Source organism: Musa acuminata, chromosome BXJ1-9 (genome assembly GCF_036884655.1).
Source record: "Musa acuminata AAA Group cultivar baxijiao chromosome BXJ1-9, Cavendish_Baxijiao_AAA, whole genome shotgun sequence".
NCBI classification, from domain to species: Eukaryota; Viridiplantae; Streptophyta; class Magnoliopsida; order Zingiberales; family Musaceae; genus Musa; species Musa acuminata.
Window position 1 is genome coordinate 48,875,693 of NC_088335.1, and position 19,975 is coordinate 48,895,667.

General features: G+C 42.3%; 3 protein-coding genes and 1 long non-coding RNA gene across 15 annotated transcripts; 2 read left to right on the forward strand and 2 right to left on the reverse strand.

Moving 5' to 3' along the window:
• Nucleotides 1-569: 569 nt before the first annotated feature.
• On the forward strand, nucleotides 570-3,989 carry LOC135594006 (cyclic nucleotide-gated ion channel 4-like). Its single transcript, XM_065084406.1, has 7 exons — nucleotides 570-1,102; nucleotides 1,581-1,796; nucleotides 2,011-2,324; nucleotides 2,671-2,779; nucleotides 2,842-3,078; nucleotides 3,166-3,252; nucleotides 3,335-3,989. The coding sequence occupies exons 1-7, from the start codon at nucleotides 665-667 to the stop codon at nucleotides 3,848-3,850; spliced, it is 1,917 nt and encodes a 638-aa protein (XP_064940478.1). The 5' UTR covers nucleotides 570-664; the 3' UTR covers nucleotides 3,851-3,989.
• A 2,673-nt stretch (nucleotides 3,990-6,662) lies between these two features.
• LOC135594009 (uncharacterized) lies at nucleotides 6,663-7,602 on the reverse strand. Its single transcript, XR_010479951.1, has 2 exons — nucleotides 7,467-7,602; nucleotides 6,663-6,959 (listed from the first exon to the last, which is right to left on the reverse strand). It is a non-coding gene; the product is annotated as an uncharacterized LOC135594009 (long non-coding RNA).
• Nucleotides 7,603-7,743: 141 nt separating this feature from the next.
• On the forward strand, nucleotides 7,744-19,506 carry LOC135585791 (uncharacterized). 12 transcript variants are annotated; one of them, XM_065084413.1, is made up of 10 exons: nucleotides 7,744-9,156; nucleotides 9,832-10,233; nucleotides 10,303-10,376; nucleotides 10,480-12,179; nucleotides 13,143-14,207; nucleotides 15,481-16,710; nucleotides 17,434-17,584; nucleotides 18,805-18,903; nucleotides 19,013-19,102; nucleotides 19,189-19,506. In XM_065084413.1, exons 4-5 carry the CDS (start codon nucleotides 11,516-11,518, stop codon nucleotides 13,772-13,774), a joined length of 1,296 nt encoding a protein of 431 aa, XP_064940485.1. In that variant the 5' UTR covers nucleotides 7,744-9,156; nucleotides 9,832-10,233; nucleotides 10,303-10,376; nucleotides 10,480-11,515; the 3' UTR covers nucleotides 13,775-14,207; nucleotides 15,481-16,710; nucleotides 17,434-17,584; nucleotides 18,805-18,903; nucleotides 19,013-19,102; nucleotides 19,189-19,506. The 12 variants fall into 12 exon arrangements, 9 of the variants coding, with proteins under 9 accessions (XP_064940485.1, XP_064940481.1, XP_064940480.1 ...); XM_065084409.1 differs by having other exon boundaries at nucleotides 15,481-16,547; nucleotides 16,624-16,710; nucleotides 17,434-18,903; XM_065084408.1 differs by having other exon boundaries at nucleotides 10,480-11,175; nucleotides 11,305-12,179; nucleotides 17,434-18,903.
• Nucleotides 14,736-15,840, reverse strand: LOC135594008 (uncharacterized). Its single transcript, XM_065084415.1, has 2 exons — nucleotides 15,530-15,840; nucleotides 14,736-15,211 (listed from the first exon to the last, which is right to left on the reverse strand). Exons 1-2 carry the CDS (start codon nucleotides 15,838-15,840, stop codon nucleotides 15,154-15,156), a joined length of 369 nt encoding a protein of 122 aa, XP_064940487.1. The 3' UTR covers nucleotides 14,736-15,153.
• Nucleotides 19,507-19,975: the final 469 nt, after the last annotated feature.

Consider the following 19,975-nt stretch of genomic DNA (forward strand, 5'->3'; position numbering starts at 1 on the left):
ACCTTTTGACGGCAGCAATGTGGCCGCTGCTTGCCACTTGGGGATGACAGCGCGAGTTGGTGACATGCAACAGAGCAGAATGCAGGAAGCTGCCGCGAACATGCCTTGAATTCTTCTTATTCCTTTTGTCGTTGGTGGTGGTGTTTGCTAAGCTGCTATCATTTTGCTTAATATGAGATATTGCCGGTGGTTAAAACTGCAGTCATACTTCAGCTGATAGATAGAACATCCATCGTCTTCATGAAATCTAGAATCGGCAGGAATTTGTTCACCTGGTTAAGAGCCACAACATTGGCAGTCGCAGGAGTACCTGCATGCGTGCTGCAAGATGGGAATACACACAAGCAATGAGTGAGACGACAAAACTTGAAGACACACAAACGATGAGCATTGTGGAAGAGCAGCCTACCCTGAAATGGTTATTTCAAGTGTGCATGACAGGGGCGTCGGTGCCCCACTGCATCGCAATGAGGCAATCTTGTATTCCCTTTTCACATGGGGATACTTGTCCTTGCATAGTCGCAACAGTGACCACCTTTGTCTTTTTGGGTTCTTCCTTACGTCTGACGATGTCATTTGCTGCTAGTACAACTATCTTGGGCTTCGACTGTCCACCATTCATCCTGCCACTCTTCCTGCTTCCACCATCTCCTCAGCCACCATCATGGCCGGTGAAGGCTCCTCGATGCCCTCGCATGACGAGGAGACTGTTGTCGCCAGCACGTTCCGCCGGAGGAACCCTTCGTCGGATCGCCAAGCCAAGTGGCTCCACGAGTGGAACCGCATCTTCCTCCTGATATGCGCAGCCGGGCTCGTCGTGGATCCTCTCTTCTTCTACGCCCTGTCCATCAGCAGCACGTGCATGTGTCTCTTCGTCGACGGTTGGTTCGCGGTCACCGTCACCGCTCTCCGGTGCATGACCGACGCGGTGCACCTACTGAACATGTGCCTGCAGCTGGCGATGACCTACGACGCAACGCCGAGATCGAGCGTGGAAGAAAAGGATGCGTCCGCGGGCAGACCCATGGCTCACAGCCAAAGCTACCTGAGAGCGAAGACGGGCTTTCTCCTCGATCTGTTCATCATCCTCCCGGTGCCTCAGGTTGCGTGACCTTGCAACACTTGATCCTATCTTTCTCGACGAACACATAACTAAGACATTCAAGAAGAAAATATTCTTTTCATTGCTATGCTTAGGTGAGTGAGTGCACGACGAGGGATTAATCTTTAGCCTATCTCTGTTTCTTAGGCATGAATTGTTGCCATCGTTTCTTGGCGTTTTGCTCATTAACAGGAAGAGGACACTGGTCCTCAACGGCCTCCACAGGACATGCTCACATCGTAGTGTGCATACATACACAAATGAAGTAGCGCACACAAACACAAGCACCCCCGTGATCCCCACAAAAGGTTCTTAATCATGCTTGCATGAATGCCACGCATCTTCTTCTCAGAAACAATCCAGGTTTACATGAAATCTGAATGAGATGCTGTTGCTTTCGTCGTTGAACACGAATGAAAAACCTTAATTACTGTGTTGCTGAGAAGTACTGTCACCGGATGGGGGTCATCTTTTGCAGGTTGTTCTGTGGGTCGTAGCTCCCGCAATGCTGTGCCAAGGAATGACGTCGACGGTGATGACTGTGTTCTTGATCTCGTTTCTCTCGCAGTACCTCCCGAAGGTCTATCACTCGGTCTGCTTCCTTCGAAGGTTGCAGAATTCTTTAGGCTACATCTTCGGCAACATTTGGGGAGGAATCGCTCTCAACTTGATAGCTTACTTCGTTGCATCGCATGTGAGTATGTTTGTTGTTTCTGTCATCCCCAAAGTGATCTGCTCGATTAACATCGAATGGTTCGAACAGAAGGCTGTGAATCAAATGTCACCTTGCCTTCGGATATGTTTGTGCCATGAGACACAACTCTATCCTGCAACCTCGATCACAGCCTTCAAACAATTCGTCAGAATTAGATTCGTACTCTATCCATCACAGCTTACACTGTCGACAGGCAGCAGGCGCTTGCTGGTACTTGCTGGGCATTCAGAGGGCAACAGAGTGCCTCAAACAGCAGTGCGTCGCAACAGATGGATGCAGAAATAGGACGGTGGCATGTGTAGATCCCATGTACTATGGCACCACCAGAGCAGCCATGGATGGGGAGAGATTGGCTTGGGCTAAAAATCTGCACGTACGATCGATGTGCCTCGATGGCAGTGACAATTTCGAGTACGGATCTTATAAGTGGATAGTCAATCTGGTCACGAATCCTAATCGCTTAGAGAAGGTCTTGTTTCCGATCTTCTGGGGACTCATGACTCTTAGGTAAGCAGTTCTCATTTTCCTTTACCATAACATTGCTAATTATCTGTATCATTCATACATGGTTGTTGATAAGATATTCTGCAGAGTTTATGGAAATGAAATCATCCCTTAACTAAGTTAACAAGGATGATCTCATGAGAGCCTTCCAACATCCATGCTGATATCTTTGGTTTCTTTGCGGAGAGTAAATTAGACGAGCAAACAGATTGATTCTGCTTCTCTAATACGTGAAAGATTTGATATTTGCATTCTCTGCTACTGAGGATGCCAATACTGTATGATAAAATGTTAAGATCAAAGTTAGAGTTTGCACTATATATGTTCGATTGTTTGTTTTGGCATCCAGCACGTTCGGGACGATCGAGAGCACAACCGAGTGGGTGGAGATCACCTTCAACATCATCATCGTTACTAGTGCACTGCTTTTGGTTACGACATTGATCGGGAACATCAAGGTGAGCAATCTGATGGACCAATCATTCTGCTACAGTTGCTGGTGCTCATGAGCTTGGCGCAGGTCTTCTTGCACGCAACAACGTCGAAGAAGCAGGCGTTGCACTCCAAGATGCGGAGCTTGGATCGGTGGATGCGACGCAGGAACTTACCGTTTGAGATCAGGCGAAGGGTGCGGCAGTACGAGCGGCAGAGATGGGCTGCGACGAGAGGGGTCGACGAGTCTGAGATGGCACGGCGCCTGCCCGAGGGGATGAGGAGGGACATCAAGTACCACCTCTGCCTCGATCTTGTTCGACAGGTAATCGTTCGTTCATGGCGTTCCTGATGGTGAAGAAATCAGCACCAGACTCTCTGCATATGAGACTAAAGATTAGAAGCATTGCAGGTGCCTCTGTTCCAACACATGGATGAGCTGGTGCTGGAGAACATATGCGACAGAGTCAAGTCTCTTCTCATCCCCAAGGGAGAAACCGTGAGCCCCTGCTGCGTTACGCATCTTCCTCGGTCTTCTTCTCTCCTTTGTGCTCGCATGATGATTCTGCAACTCCGCACAGGTCATAAGAGAAGGCGATCCAGTCCCAAGGATGCTGTTCGTGGTGAGGGGTCATCTCCAGAGCAGCCAAGTTCTGCGCGACGGCGTGAAGAGCTACTGCATGCTGGGACCGGGGAACTTCAGCGGCGACGAGCTCCTGTCGTGGTGCCTGATCCGCAAGTTCGTGGAGCGGTTGCCGCCGTCGTCGTCGACGCTCGTGGCAGCGGAATCGACCGAGGCGTTCGGGCTGGACGCGGACGACCTCAAGTACGTGACGGAGCACTTCCGCTACACTTTCGTCAGCGAGAGGGTGAAGAGGAGCGCTCGGTACTACTCGCCGGGGTGGCGGACATGGGCGGCGGTGGCGATCCAGCTGGCGTGGTGGAGGTACAAGCATCGGCTGACGCTGACGTCCTTGTCGTTCATACGACCGCGTCGGCCGCCTTCTCGGTGCTCGTCGATGGAAGAAGACAAGCTGAGGCTGTACACGGCGCTGCTAACATCACCCAAGCCTAACCGAGATGATTTCACAGTGTGAAAGGGTGATGATCCAAACAAGCACTTCATGATTCCGATGAAGACGCCATTACCTGTGTCTTTTTACAGTACGAAATGGTTTATATGGGCTCTAATGATGTTTAAACTAATTATATCATTAAGAATATTAATTGTTATCATTTATTTGTCTTTGGGCAGTGTCCGGTCTTGCATTAGACGCCCGGCCCGGTCACTTGTGCATCACGATCCGATTCGATGGCCCGGTACTACACGGATCGAATATCGACCAACTCTTGTTCGATCCGATAACGGAAGATAAACCTGTTTGATCTTGATCCAACGGTCTAAGAAGACGCCCTAAAACTATAAATGAGTTCTCATGTTACGTTATTGATCTTGATCTTGAATCCTCTCGCTCGCTCCTCTATCCTTTCCCGGCCGGATGTGTTATTCCGTGCCTCCATTGTCGAAGTCCACCACCTCCCGGTGTCCCGTGGAAGTCGGATATCCGCCATCTCCGGCACCGCGCCTCCGGCGCCTTCGGAGATAGGCCTGAAAAGCTGTATAATGACAGTATCACATAAGATACGGGCTTTATGTGGGCCTCTCCCTCGGGCCATCTCCGTGGCTGGGCGCCGTGCCTCCCGGTAAAGTTTACAGTTGACACGCCTTGTAATGCTAACCTTCCCCTTTGCCTCCGATGATCTGGGAGTGAGACGGGAGACAAGGCTTGGTATTGAGATCAGCAGGCGCCAAGAGATCTAGTAAGTGACAGCAGATATGGCTGATCCTCCAAAAGGTTCGATGTTTCGCATACTTGTTCTAAGATTACGGATGTTGGACGATATACTGGGGAGTTATAGATGAGGGGAAGCTGCAGTTTGGTAAGTCCAATCTTGTGTCATGAATATGGGGTCTAACATCCATCTTTTGCCTGTAGTTTATGGTTATTTGTGTCCTTCCCTTTCATCAGTGCTGCATCCGAAGCATTGCTCTTACATATGAGAGCTTCAACCACTTGGCAGCATCATTGCACAGACTATTTCGGAACTCATATTCTCAGTATAGCAGGGTTTGCTTCTTTTGCGAGCTACTGTAGGTGTAAATACTCGTCTCGGGTTTGCCTATTTGAATATGGGTTTAGAGATCATGCTGATTGATATTAGGAAATATATTGTTTGAATTTTCTGTGTGGTGATGTACTGCTTCATATGCTAAATAGGAGACACTTCTTTAGATGTTAATCTTTGGAAGGAAATACAGCGATTGGTATGATTTGACGGTACTACTTGGCCAACGGTTTGTGCCTTTTGAACCTTGTTGCTGAAAACATGATTTACATATTCTTCACTGATTGATAGAATTTAAATGCTCAAATAGCTTTATTCTGTCCACTTTAGCAACTTATTCCGATATTGATCTAGACTATAGAATAAATAAACTTTTTTTCTGCAAAGGGCAAGTGGTGAAGGTGGGATTTGATCCCAGAAACTTGTAGTGATTCGGCCAAAGGGTTTACTAGATGAACTAGCTAGCACCTTTAACAAATAATTTATTAAATGAGGTTAGAGAATCCATCAAACGAATGTTTTAGGTGGATCTGGAATAAATAAACTTTTATTATGAAGGTTCAGTTTTGAACCTTTTCATCTATTTGGGTTGCACCTTACTCTGGATAATATTTCCAGTCAGTTGCATGATGACTGCACTCTTATCTTTCTCTTACAACAGTTTATAAAATTGGGCATGCTTTCTTCTACACGTATGTTATTCTATAATCCTAACTTTATTTAATATTAACTTTTGCGAGATCTAGACACTATAAAAGATCTGGTGAAGATGTTGATTTAGTTATCGCTTGCTTCGACAAACTTCTTGTTCCTGGTGGATGCTTTCAGATAAGTCTTCGGTGGAAGGTTCAAAGATTGACTTTCTGAGGTCTACTTGGAACTTGCACTACCTTGGTACTGGATGAAAGAGCCCTTTGATGAATTCTTCTGTCAGATGTAATAGCATTGAGATGCTGAAGGCTTCAAATCTGGCGCATCAGCTGCTGGTATGCTATAATGATATGAAGAGCATTTAATTGTTTTTTCTTAATAGCAGCAAATGGAGCTTGGATTGTCAGTGGGAATCAAAAGGTGACAAAGTTAATTGTTCAGAAACATTGTCTTCCACTCTTGATAGATCCAAAATCCATGATGACTTTGGATGTCAGATGTGCAGCAACTAAATGAATATGTGCCAGGTTTGAGGATGCAGATGCCAAAATCATTTTGGAGGCTTTAGCTATGTGGCCAAGAAGATTTTTGTAGACCGGTATTGGTGCGAAAGAATGGTTTCCTTCTTTAGTTCTATGATGTTGAGCTCCTTGGTAAGTCATTGTGATATGGGAAGGTCCATTTTCACCTAATTTTATGCTTTCATTCTTTCTAAAACATAGGATGCAAAGGTTCTGTGTTGGAAATAATTCAACAACTAGCTCACAATCCAACAGAGATGGCTCAATCTCATCATTAGTGCTGCAAAGTCAGTTGTCATTGTAGTCTTTGTTATCTCATAGTCCAACCACTCATAGGCATCTAGGATCTTAGAATTTAACGTTGTATCCATGATATATTGGACACAGATGATGAACATTTTAAGAACATCAATATAAAACCATGAACATGATATACTTTGATTTGACATTATAAATCATAATGCTCTTTTATGAATCTATGCTGGACGCAAACCATTATATAGCTTTTTAATTATTATAGACTTGATTAAATAAATGGAATTGTAGCCGTCTTAGTCATTTCTTCGAGTTACAAACTGTCATGAAGTCCAGGAGAAGATAATAAGATGGATAAAGAGAGCAGTCATTTGAGGACTGACAAAAAAGAATATTTCTTTTCAAGTTATATTCATTTACATATAGACCCCATGATCCAGGACTTTGAAAGAAGATGATTTCACACTTCTACTGATTCCATGGCAATGAATGCTGTTGTGTCAACTTCAGGTGCCGATGTGGCCCTAAAGAGTAATATCATGAGGCTTCCTATGCTGAAGTGAATAAAGCAGCCACGATGATGTGTCACAAAGGAACCAAAGTCTGTTCCCACCATGCATTGCCACCCTGGTCCATATGATTGATCAAACTCCTGCAAAAGCAAACCCCATATATGAGCAGAAGAAAAGAATGGGGGTAGAAGGTATACTTTCTTGCTGTCCCTTGTGTTCTCATTGTTTTATTAGGTCTGTGTTTGCATTAGCTCTACCAAATTCTAATGCAGGATACATTTGATGCCCTTAATCACCTTAGTGGCCTGCAACAGTTGATGCAAGATGGCACTAAATTCCTGCATCTTGTCATGTGACCAAAAGATTTTCATGACAAAGTGCAGGGCATCACTTACATGCACACGTACATAAATACATACATGCATACAAATATATGCATATATATATTTGAATGTCGATCACAATGGTTAGTATAAATCCTGCATTTACAAATGCCACAGACTCCATAAAAATGAGCTTATATGTAAGCATGAAGCTGCATATTGTAATGCAAACTTTGGATTGAGCACTTGCATCGTAAGGCAAAAACACCCTTAGATTTCTTTCCTTGTTTGACATGGCTGTCATAAATGATAAAACTTCTGTACCTTTTTTTATGAAGGAAGCTATCTCGGTGGACTCAGTGACATCAAAGAGGTCAAGGGCCTTTCCTGCCAGGCGGAGCGCATCTTGCTGCATGGTCTACAGCATGTCTGCTTCACCTATCACTGCCTTGCTCTCCATCATGGCTAACAGTGCACATCGAAGAGGATTTAAAAGACTGAATGAAGATAAGGCTGATCTGTCTGGAAGAAGAATTTTAGTGTTTATGAAGGAAAGGAAGATTGTTATTTATAAGCATTGGAGGCTGGATGCATTCCAGGAAGAGACATGTCAATCAGATGTCAAGCTTGTGGCTACTGACTGGGCCAATTTGGCAACCTAGTTGTGATGGGATATATATGGACCCACTTTTGGCTTGAGAGGTTGCCTCATGCATTTTCTGGTTCTCCTACAGCCAGATGGCTCCTGGCAGCCCATGAGGTTGTAACTGGAACTTTCTTCCTCTGGTGCTCGTCTCTTTGCACAGTGCTGACTCCCCCTTTTCTGTCCCAACCAAGACAAGAAACCTAAATCTGTGGTTGTGATAAGGTTGTAATCTCATCCACACTCTTGAAAGTTCCCCGTCAATTGACTGCAAATTGTTCATTCAATGATGGAAGGGAACTTCCTTCTGTTGTCTGATCCATATGCAATCAAGAGGATATAATGGTATTGCTTGCATGGTGCTAAGTTGTTGATCTGGAGGCAGTTGTTAGCACATCCGAGTCTCTCTTTCTCTCAGAACTTGCAATAGCAGAGCTCAACGAGGAAGGAAAAGTATCATTGTAAAATAGCATTCATGCATATGGACCTGGAGCATTGCAGGAGTTTCTTCACCGACTTATTGAAATGGAAAGGAAATAGCTCGCATCTGAATCAACTAGTGAAGTTAATGTTTGAGAGCAATTTCAGTTCATGGATGGAGTGCAAAACTACTAAGATAGCCACCTTGTGAATCAGCTGCAGCCTACTAGTGCTCACCTTCACTGGTTGCTCAGCCATTGACTGGAGAAGATTTTTTGCTTGAATTGTCTTATAAGATATAAATACATGGACTTTTTTCTTCAGGCTTTATCATAAAACGTGGTGTCAAATACCTTAAAATGTTTGGTTATCCATTGGTTGAGATCATGCAGGTGAAATAGATATTGTCGCTCTTTAGATACCAGCAATTTCTAAAATTTGGACACGGAATTGACAACAACCTCTTTTGGGATAATTCTTGGATGAGAGCCTTCACAATTGTACTTATAATCCAAACTTGAATACTGACCTCTGAGCTGTCCACTGATATCAACTTCATCTATCATCTGTATATGGTTAGACAACCAGCTTGAAAGACGAATGGGTATATCAGGATTGGAAGGTCTATATGGATTTTAGATATCTGGTTCATTGCTTTGTATTTTGCTGGTTTCTACCTCATCCACCTATTCCAATGTTGTGCAGATGGGATCAGACATTTTGTTTTCTTCCAGAAACGGCTGTCTTATGAGGACCTATGATGACTCCTTCCCAGTATCTTCCCATAGCAACAAACTGGTTTCACATCTTTAATCACTGCTTCTATGGTTGTGGTACATATTCTGAAATATATCATAATTCAATTGTACAAGATGTGCATGATTGTTGTTTAGATTGTTGGGTTTCACACTCATGAGGAGTGTTTCTTCTGCTATCGAAGATTCTTGCAGGGTGAGTGATGAGTTGTACGCTTCAACTGGTTTTAGTTCATAAAATTTAATTACCAAAAGAATTGCATAATTATTTATCTCCAAGTGAACCTTTAGGGAACGTGACTGTTACTGCAAATTTAATATCAGATGTATGTTCATAACACGTTTCCTGAACATAAATTTTGTACTGGAAGCTTGTTATGTTAGTAATTTTTTAAAAGTAAAATAGCTAAAATCTTAATTTATTTACGTTGTTTGTCGTCATGAGCTTTCCGATGTTAAGATCTTGCTATTTCTTTCTGCTGGTATATGGTGTACATATCGGTTCTCATTTCTTTCTACTGGTATATGGTATACATATTGCTTAACATTTCAAAATTGCATATAGAACCCTGCAAAGTCAGTGGTTTTGGTTTTCGTATTTGTCCCTTTCTAAGTTCAAGTTTAGTATATATCGTTTCAGATATAAAAACTTGCATATATGTCATTATGGTTAATCTACATTAGCTATTCTAATTGATTGTTAGTTGAAACTTTTCCAGGATTATGTTGTCCAGACTTTGCAAGGATACATATGTACTTTCTGGCATACCAGTTCTTCATGAACTTGAACTTTTATTCTCCTTGTCTCAACTCCTATCAGGATTTTCTAAAACAACAAATGATTCATTTGTCTGACTTCCTGTGAACTCAGGAACACAGATGCATTATTGGGATTGGGAGAATTGGCAGGGAGCAGCTCTGATGGTGGGTCACCAAGCAACTACAGACTTCCCACATGCAGGAGGAAATTGGCAGAGTGCAGCTTCCATGGAGTCACGAAGCAACTCTAAGCTTTTCACCTCCATGCAATGCTCAAACACACCAAAAAAGGCTACTACTGCATCTTGTAGTGTAGTATGGGTAGCAAAGTTTAATGGTCCACTGCATCCTCTAGCCCTTGTTATTTGAAAGCTGGTGGTGTACATTGATCTTTTGGATCCACCTCTTCCGTTCCAGGCACTAGAAGCCAGAGTTTGTTTTACAGATTACCACCAACCACGGTCCAACATTCTCTTTATCATCATCATATCTGAGAATAAGGTCTTCTGCAGAGGTATGTATCCAAAACTTTCTATGTATCAACTCTTACTGCTAGTGATTGAACTGTTTGCTAGATGATCAGAATGAGGAGGAAGCGTCATGAGAATCCAAAAGAGGATAAAAAGAAGGAACACCATGGTGATCATGCTTGAACAAGTGAGTAGTTTCTGCCGTGCATGCTAACACAAGTTCTTCTGCTTGGTTACCTGTTTCTTCTGCATTTGGAATCCGTCTCTTTCATTGTGCTTCCATCTCCCAGCCTATTCTGAGCAAGGCGCAAGAGTAAGTCACCTCTCACGGGTGATATCCCAAAGAAGACAAGGGCTCTCACGTGGGGGAAGGGGCCAATGACACGCCCTCTTATTTATTGATTGGGATGCGTGCTACCACAGTTCACATATATGATGCTCTTGGTGGTCCATCACCAGATTTGTTCTCCCCTCCTCTGCCATCCATCAGAGACACCCACCTATTACAGCTTCTCTTTTTCGTGTGATGATAATATAAGCTGTGTTCGATGCGTTTGCCAATGCAAATAGAGCGCATTCCCAATAATTTAATGACGCAGTGATGAACTTATTTTGTGGGCCCTAAGATGGATGGCAAGAGATCTTCCACAGCAGCTCCTCCATTAAGGTCTACCACATTGAGTGTTTGCTCTCCATGTGTCATGCGTACATGGGAAGACCTGCTTCGATCAATCAAATGCAAAGCCCATTTTGTTTGGAGTTGCAGTATGTACTCACTGCTCGACCAGGGATCTACCTTGGATTCATGTAAGTCAACGGGGTGTCTCTCTCGGATCTGGTATGCCTGATCTCCTACCCAGTCATCCCCTCCTATTAATGAACTTGCCATAACCATGCCTCTCTCTCTCTCTACGATGGAAAGGGGAGTTCAAGATTGGAGGACAGTCTACCTACAATAAAAGAGTGCAACTGTCCTAGCTTTCCTGGTTGTGTATCATGCCAAAGGCCCAAGCATTCCATGTCCTAGATACCCATCTGGCTTGTCTTTTCTCTCTTTTGTGATTGTGATGTTGATGTCTTGCTAATGCTTCTCTCTCTTTCTGTTAAATCAACAGACCTGAAGCTGCCATTTTGTTGCACTGGGTCATTGGATTCTCCTTTGGAGCCCTTATTATGGGTTTTCCCTTGGTTGGGTAGCTCATCAAACGCTATGAGGAGAATATAGTCCTTGATGGAATCTTCTCTGCATATGGAAGGGAATGTCAATCTACTGGTGCGATGGACTGGCTGGAGTTGCCATGGTTGCTAGAGACATGGTAATGGAGCATGCAGGATCAGAATACGCACAGTGAGAGAGAAGGGGAAGGAGGGAAGAAGATGTCTACTCTTTGGTTCACACTGAAGAGATCTCTCCACTGCAGGTCTGACCCTTCTGATGTCCACGAGCCAAAGGCCAGGGGCCATCTTGGCGCCATCTTGTCCAGGAAGACATGCAGGTCTGGTTGCTCCAGATCCATGGCCAACCTCAGAGATGTAATCCATGGAGGCAGGAGGCAGATTGAGAGGCCAAGCTGCTGCAGCCCAAGGTCTATTGGGAGCAGTGAGGTCCTGAACCCCATTGCCCATGAGGTAGTTCTCAGTGACTCCGGGTGTGAGCTCAAGATAACTGGATTTCGGAGTCACTATGACGGTGGTGGTGGCGAGGTAGGATCCACGTTTGTGGGCACCCTCAGGCCTGGGACTCCCGGCCCCGGAGGATGGAGCACCAGTCCTCCAAGAAAGGCTAATCGGCTTCTCGCCGATCGAGAGGGTTATCCCCTTTGGGGTTCTTCACTTTCTAATGATGTTCTTGGCAACGACGGAGCTAATCATTTTCCTTTGGAAGCCAGGTCTTCTGCTGGGGCTGCCACTCCTACAATCTGCCATAGATGTGGTGACCAGTTTGGGAAATGGGAGGCTTTGGAGGCACATCATCTGTCCAAGCATGCAGGTAAAGAGGGCAAACCCTTCTTTCTCTTCGTACTCTCTCACTGCTGCAATGCTTCATTCATTTATGCTCTTGCTTTTCTGTTCCTTGGTGTTTGATGTGGTAACTTATTTCTTTCTCTCTTTTCTATTAGAAAGGGTGATTTTTTAAGATTTCTTCTTTTTTTTTTTTAATTATGTCCTAGTTGTCTATAAATCGAAAAAAGTTTCTGAAATATTCTGTTTAGATCTCACCAAATGCTAGTCAATTTGTGGCTTTATTGTTGTCCTACTTTGAACATTGGCTTTTTATATTGTTCTTTCATCAGAACTTTGAAAACCTGCTTATGATATTAGTTATGTCCTACCTTAGCAAGTGTACCATTCAGATCTCTTTTAACATGAAGCTGTTATGCTTATTATTATTATTTTTGAGTCACTAGGCTTCTCATTCTGGTGGTTCTTTTCCTGGTTAATTGCAGGCACATTATGCTTTGCAGAATAAATTCATTATAAGCTCTGTGAAAATCCACATCTGTTACCAATTGTCTTATATATTTTCAGGCTAACTATGGTGTGAACTCTATTGGCTTTTACTATCCTATTCCAAATGGGACACTGTTACTTGTTCTTCATCCAGCTCAAGTCTCCATTTAGTTTCAGATGAAACAACTTTTAAATGAGAGTACTGGAACAAATTCTTAAGCCAACAGCATCAACTATTAGCAATAAAATAGTTGGTAACTGTTACTTGAATTTTGTTGTTGCCAGGGCTCCTCCTTTTTTGGCGCAGCTGATGTGCATTAGCAGAAGTAAATAATGTTTCTTGTTTCTATTGAATCTTCTGTAGTTGTCCTGGCTAATTGTATCAGTTAATAGGTGCTGTGCTACTTCATGCTTCTCAAAAGCATGAACAACTTTGTATCTTACTACTGAATGTACTTGTTTAGCTTCATATCTCAGATAAACCTATTCATTTTTTTGGCAGTTACTGAACTACTAGAAGGCGACTCTTCTCGGAAGATAGTAGAAATAATATGCAAGGCAAGTTGGTTGAAGTCTGAGAGCAGTTGTGGACGGCTAGAACGGGTCCTAAAGGTCCATAACATGCAAAAGACTCTCACTCAGTTCGAAGAATACCGGGAAATGGTAAAGATTAGAGCCAGCAAGCTTCCCAAAAAGCATCCACGATGCTTGGCTGACGGAAATGAACTGTTAAGGTTCTATGGTACAACAGTCTGTTGTTCTCTTGGCATAAATGGTTCTTCAAACCTTTGCACATCAGATAAGTGCAATGTTTGCCGCATTCTAAGACATGGATTCTCCAAAAGAAAAGAGATGAAGGGAGGCCTGGGAATGTTCACAACTTCCACTAGTCGCAGAGCACTAGAATCGGTTCAAGTGCTTGAAGATCACCCTTCCATAAGAAAAGCCTTGCTGATATGTAGAGTCATTGCCGGGAGGGTTCACAAGCCAATGGATAAATTACAGAATTTGGTTGGTCAGTGTGGGTTTGATTCAGTGGCAGGAAAAGTAGGTCCTTATGCAAGTATCGAGGAGCTCTACCTTCTCAACGCACGGGCTCTTCTACCATGTTTCGTGGTAATCTGTAAACCGTGAAGAGATTCGAACTGATACTTCTTTTTGCAGCAGTGCTTTCGATACCCATGAAACATGATTGTTTTAGAGGGTTGGTTTTTTGTTGCGGAGGATTTCCAATCCATGCACTTTGTCAAGTTTAGGTTTGCCTCATTCTTAGAGCTTTGGTTGTATCTGAAATGCAACTATTTGTTCATCACATAACCTTGATCGTTACAAATAACTGTTGCTGCATGTGAATTGGCCTCAACTTGCGCTACTGTCTAAATGGTAGATCTATAAGGTCCATCTGAAAGAACGGTTAGTGCAATCTTCCTCCGTAAGGGGTGCCTACAAACGGGGATTTAGCAGCATAAATTGAGATATGCTAAGTGTGCTGCTTCCGATGACCAGAATGGAGGCATTTGCACAAAGGGGCAAGGGATTATGTCAGACTTCCTATACCATGAAGCAGGTATGCATGCCCACCCTTTGTTCCATAGAACTGCTACTTAATGTTTTGCAGAGATGAACGACAATTTCATACCACTTTCACTTCTGTTTTAACCTATTTATTTTTTGCCCCCTTTTATTATATAGAAGTCCAAGTTAGAAACAGAGTCATAATCTATTGAACTGTTCTTACCAACCGAGATTGGAAGTTGGAACTTAATCGTAAGAAATATGAATGGTGAGTCTGTCCACCTAAATAGCACTGTCCTAAGAAATATGATTGGACATGATATCTTCAATACCCTGTTTTTGCTTATTATAGCTTTGCTGCAGTCTGCTCACAGGAAATATTGCCAAAACCTATCTTATTTTTCTGATTCTTTAGGTTAGGGAGTGGCCTGTTATGTTATGCTTCCAAAGTTGCTTTCCTGGATCCCTGACTTTATTAGTTTGTAGTTCCCAGTTGGCCTATTTTTTGATGTGTTGTCAATTACTGCATGAGCCTATAAATAATAAGTTTCAAATAATAGTACAAAATTGAAGATAGTGATTAGACAAGGAGCATCAGTCATCACTATATAACACAATATGTTACATCTGAATCTGCTCATCTATCAATGTCTAGATTTATTCCTTTAACAAAAGACAGACATAAGATCAAGCTGCCACCAATTGTGGCTTAGTTTGTTCTGAACTGCATCACTGCTTTCAGTGAAATCTTTGGACTGCTTAAGAAGTTGAGAGTTGGAAAACTTTCAGATTTCTGCAACACTGAAGTTGGTGATGTTCTGATACCAACAGGTTTTGCTTCATGCTTAGCTTTTGTATGGAGAAGAGTATGAAAGAAGAAAATATACATCCCCAATAGGAATAAGTAATTACCAAGCATAGAGCATTCATCATCTTCTTATCTTCCATCATCTTCCTTTTCCTTCTTTTTCATGGCAATTTGTACATTGACTTGGGCACTAGAACAAATATGCTGCGGGAACAAATGCTGGCACAACTGAAGAAACATCTATGCACCTGAAAACAGGACAAACTGTCATGAGGATGCATCAAAAGAAGAGAAAATATTTACTGTCAATCTAACAAATTTCATCCAAACCTTCCTGCTTGATTTACTATTTACTGTGAGACTGCATCACATTGTAGTTGACATGTGAGGGATTATAATAACAAGGATCATTCTGATTACATGAAGATGATGAAATAGATTGACAACTGTAGCTCAACCATTAGCTGCAGCACTTCAAACACTGTGCTGAGGAAATCGAGTTTTTGGTAATTATCAGTCTAAAATAGGCCTACAAGTTACTAGAAGAAGCCTTCGAGGGAGGTTACCGGTGATCGTCGCTGTTAGCGCGAGGAAGAACCCGACGGGAGACGCCGCCCTTTGCCTTGGCCGCCCTGCCGGCGGTCGTCTTGCCGTCCCGCGCCGCCGCGGAGCAGTTCTCGGATATCGCCGCGAGTGACGGCCTCCACGTCGTCGTGGCGTCGTTCCCGGCTTCCCCACCGCGGCGTCGGCGGCGGCGGCGTTCTTCACGGGGAGCGGCGGGGAGTCCGATCGGGGCGCCTGCCGCCCGGGCCTCAGGCAGCGCCTTCTCGGGCCACGGAGCTCCGCAACTGCACTGGAGGAAGTCGGCCAGCCTCATCCTCCGCTTCCTTTCACAGAGAGAGAGAGAGAGAGAGAGGTACTGATTTAATGTATTTACGATTAATGCCAGTAGGAGTCACATAAGACCGCGTGGTTTCTGTTGGTGGATTGGCCTTTATATAGATCCTGTCGGACTGCAAAAAGACCAAAATAATGGATCTTGTGGTGGATTAAGAGAAATCCACCAGTAATTTTCGGTCCTCGATATATAATGGATCATGTTTGGCTTGTCCCGATGACTAAACTTGCTCGAGAAACAACAGAAAGTATCATTACCCTTGTTCATGGATCACATTAGTTCATAGTTTGTTTCATCGACGATCATTGATGAACCCAACTTGTCTCTTTCTTTTAGTATCACCAAAGATAACCTATGCGGCAAACACGAGGAATCCACAAGTTGATGCAGCAGCACAAGACTCTGCTGCTCCCGAGCTCTCCATCACTCGTTCTACTGCCCTGTCGAAGCCGGTCTCTGGAGAAGCCAAAGACTGTGTTGCAATCAGAAGCATTCAGTGTGGACAGAATCCTCCCCGTTGGTGGCTCCAAATGACCTGTGCATCATCTTCTACTCGGAAGAAGCAGAAAAATCTTGCTCCATTGGTGTGTGTGGTTGCTGCGAGCCAGGCATCGTCTCGATCATGAAGAGGGCTTACTATGGATGCATGCATCTCTTCCTCTGCTCTGTTGATGTTCCCTGTGACTGTGAGGCCACTGTCATGCCATTATTTCTGTTGTTTTGGTGCCTGGCCATGATCCCGAGTGTCATCTGCTGCTGCAGAAACAGATGAGCGAAGGAAGCAACGAACACCACAGGCAGAGTGACTGAGTTTGACCTCTGCAAGTTGCTAGCTGAGGACATGATCAGGTAAAATATCTGAGGCTCCTTGTTCTTGATGATTTCTGATTAGGTGAATCCCGGCATGGATAACATCACAATTATCACCATCATTATCGAAGATTATTTTGCTATTTATTTTATGTTCTTTTCTTTTTCATCAAGAAGTATGTGTTTTAGCAAATAATAATAATAATAATAATAATAATAAAATGAATGGTAGATAATGCTAAACTTAGTTCGGTCCTTCTGTTCCACTCAATGCAAAAGACGGCCTTCCCCAAAGATATCGCCGCCGATTTCTCCGCCTCTGCTGCTCCCGTGCTGGTGACCTCTTGAATTCTCGATCAGTTCTCTCGTTGGCCCATTTCCTTGGCATCTTTTTTTTGCGGACCTTCTGGTAGAGTGACGCAAATCCTTTGTTCGCACATTTTTTGCGGATCGAATTAAGACATTGTAAGTTCTTTCTTGTGGGGCTTTGTTTGACCGATTTCTAGGGTTTTCTTGTTCTCGATCTGGGATTTGCTTTCTTTCCATCGTTTTAACAGATTTGAGTGCTGTCATGCCGATGTAAAGATCTTTTCTTTTTACAAAGTATTGCAATATTTGTTTTCATCTGATATGAGATTTCTGCGAGCTTGTTTAGACAATATGTCTGCTCTCCTTTCGGAATTCGTGGAATCGAGTCCACTGTTTTCTTTATTTATATTCATTTCCGTAATGGCATTACGTTTGTTGATTGTGTTGTCGCAGTGGAAAAGCGAGATCTTTTTCGCCCGCAATTATGACTCATTTAACATCAGCTATATACTCGAGAAGATAGCAATTGATGGTTATTCTCTGATAGAAAGTTATTTCTTTTGGGTGCACACGGCTGATACATCAGCTTTGGCTGATTAAAAATGTGAGTTTTTGTTTCACTGATAATTTCCATTCATAATCGGGATACTGCTACTAGTGAAAGGTACCATTGTGATTGTTTGTGACTCTCGTCACTCTCCATGTTTATGCCATTACATGTGATCAACAGAGATGTCTTCCATCAATTGACGTTATTGAAGCAACAAATTTCTATGTAGAACATATAGCAACCTTATTCTGGATAATGATAAAGGCATTCCAACTCCCGGCCATATACCTGATTCTTGATATTCATCAAATCTCCTAGTACTCTGCAAAATAATTTACAATTTATTTTTCCACTTGGCATCTAAATGATGATTTATTTTGCCTTTGAACTGAGTAATTATTTTGCACAAAGAAGATATTTTGCTGAGCCTGAGATTTCACATTACTGTTTGTTTAAATTTTAGGTCAGACAGTGAGCCGATTGATACAAAGCAGTACCTTGAGGAAACTTGCAAGCCAAAGTGTGTGTGTCCTTTACACGCATACCACGTATTTAAAACTTCTGCGACATTTCTACAAAGCTTCTTGATTTTTCATATTTTTCTGAACACCTAGTGAGATTTATAAGTAGATATATTGGAAAGTGGAAGACATTCTTCTGTTTGATTATGGTGTAGTTAAACTTTGACAATTACTGAAAAAAGGAACAGATTCCATGTATTTGTGATCTTTTATTAAAGTTCTTCTAGGAAAGTTCTTTCTCTCTCTCTTCTTTTCTTTTGGGGGATGGGGTTGGCGTTGCTCCCCTTCACCTCACAGAAATAGCATTTTACCAAGGTAACAACTAGGTTCTTATCATTCTGTTCTTTGTATGTTTCATTTCTGTACCCAGTCAGTGTTACTATATATATTTTTGTTTGAGACTGTTAGATATTATTGTTGTTAGTTCAAGTGGCCTCAACTTTTGAATGAACAGTTAATACTAATAAATAACATGCACACAGCAATATATGGTTTCTAAGCCAAGTATTCTTCTATTTGGTTTATCAAAGACGTCTTTGAGACAACAATTGTATGAAGTCCCTAGAGTTGCAAGCTTAATGAGACCCTAGAGCAAAATATTTTGATAATTAATTGTTGGTTCAGATTGAAGGTTGTCAAGAGACTGCTTTCGGATTTAATTGTTGTTATTGTTTTTAAAGAATGATTACTTGCCACATACATGCTTTTGTGCCATTTTCCATCTGCTGTGTTTCATGAATAAAATTGCATTAGGCAAATTGGAGCCGTGATCCAAGTACCGACAGTTAAGATGAGGAACTTTACGAGGTTACAGGTCCATAGTGCTGAAGTTTGTTAGAGCACCATTAGTCGGTGATTATTTATCCTCATCGATTGTCTCTGTTGTGTATTATTTGTTTCTCCAACAACTATTTATTAATGTCATAGAACTGACTTCAACAAGCATGCTTAATCCATGCAGCCATGTGTTGAGAGAATCAAAGAAGATGAGACTGGGCATAAGCATTGTACCGGGCAATATTTTGATTACTGGATGTGTATCGACAACTGTGTAAGTATTCTGCCTCAGGTTTCATTCTTCTTGTAGGACAGAGCGACAAATGTGTATCAGCTGAAGTTTCTATTTTTTGACCATAGGTTGTGCCAAAAGTTTTTGACAAGCCGAAGTGATAGGAGAAGAAATTATTGCACCATGAGTTCAAGTGAGTTACATTTTGAGCTTTAATAGGAGGTTTAATGTTCATTTTGCCACTACCATGCACCTCCAAGCACCAAACTTGTACTTGGTCCTAAAACCAGTTGGCCTCTCTTCTCAAGAACAATCCCTAGTGGGTATGTTTTGGAAACCTCTGCAAGAAGGTAATAAAGAGCAATTCTCTGCAAGCAACTGATCAGACAATGAGTTTACTGAATCTTTTTTGACAAATGGAGTTAAAGGAGATCTATTTGTGGTTATTGTGATCCTTCATTTGATCCTAGTAGTCGATAATAATTCATAATGTCTAAATTATATATGGGTGGCTCATTCATAATATGTTTCTGTGACTCATAAATTCATATCAGATTTCAGTTAGTAGTTTAATAATCATTTTGGTTCAATCAGATTTGGGTTAAATAGAACAAAAACAATCATTTGGCTTATTCTTGAGCTATTTGTGATATGAATAAGGGCTTTTTAAGCATCATAAGTTTGCAAAGTAAGCAAGTAGTATATTTTCTCAAATAAAATTAGTATGGCATATAAGGCCCTCCAAATTCTAAAATCTTTTTCTTCTACATCTCTATCCAAAAAAGAAATCTTCAGGTTAATCAATACTAACTTATAAATATATTAATATTTTAAAATACTTAAAATAATATTAATATTCTCATATCATAACATGTAAAAAGAATTGAAGGGGGGTATTAACAAAAGCATACATTT

Coding starts and splice junctions, on each gene's coding strand:
- LOC135585791 (XM_065084412.1), top strand. CDS start 11,516: ATGCAGGATCAGAATACGCACAGTGAGAGAGAAGGGGAAGGAGGGAAG. Junction 12,180..13,142: donor TCATCTGTCCAAGCATGCAG/GTAAAGAGGGCA, acceptor TTTTTTTGGCAG/TTACTGAACTACTAGAAGGC.
- LOC135594008 (XM_065084415.1), bottom strand. CDS start 15,840: ATGAGGCTGGCCGACTTCCTCCAGTGCAGTTGCGGAGCTCCGTGGCCC. Junction 15,212..15,529: donor GCTAACAGCGACGATCACCG/GTAACCTCCCTC, acceptor TCCTGTTTTCAG/GTGCATAGATGTTTCTTCAG.
- LOC135594006 (XM_065084406.1), top strand. CDS start 665: ATGGCCGGTGAAGGCTCCTCGATGCCCTCGCATGACGAGGAGACTGTT. Junction 2,325..2,670: donor TGGGGACTCATGACTCTTAG/GTAAGCAGTTCT, acceptor TTTGGCATCCAG/CACGTTCGGGACGATCGAGA. Junction 2,780..2,841: donor CATTGATCGGGAACATCAAG/GTGAGCAATCTG, acceptor AGCTTGGCGCAG/GTCTTCTTGCACGCAACAAC.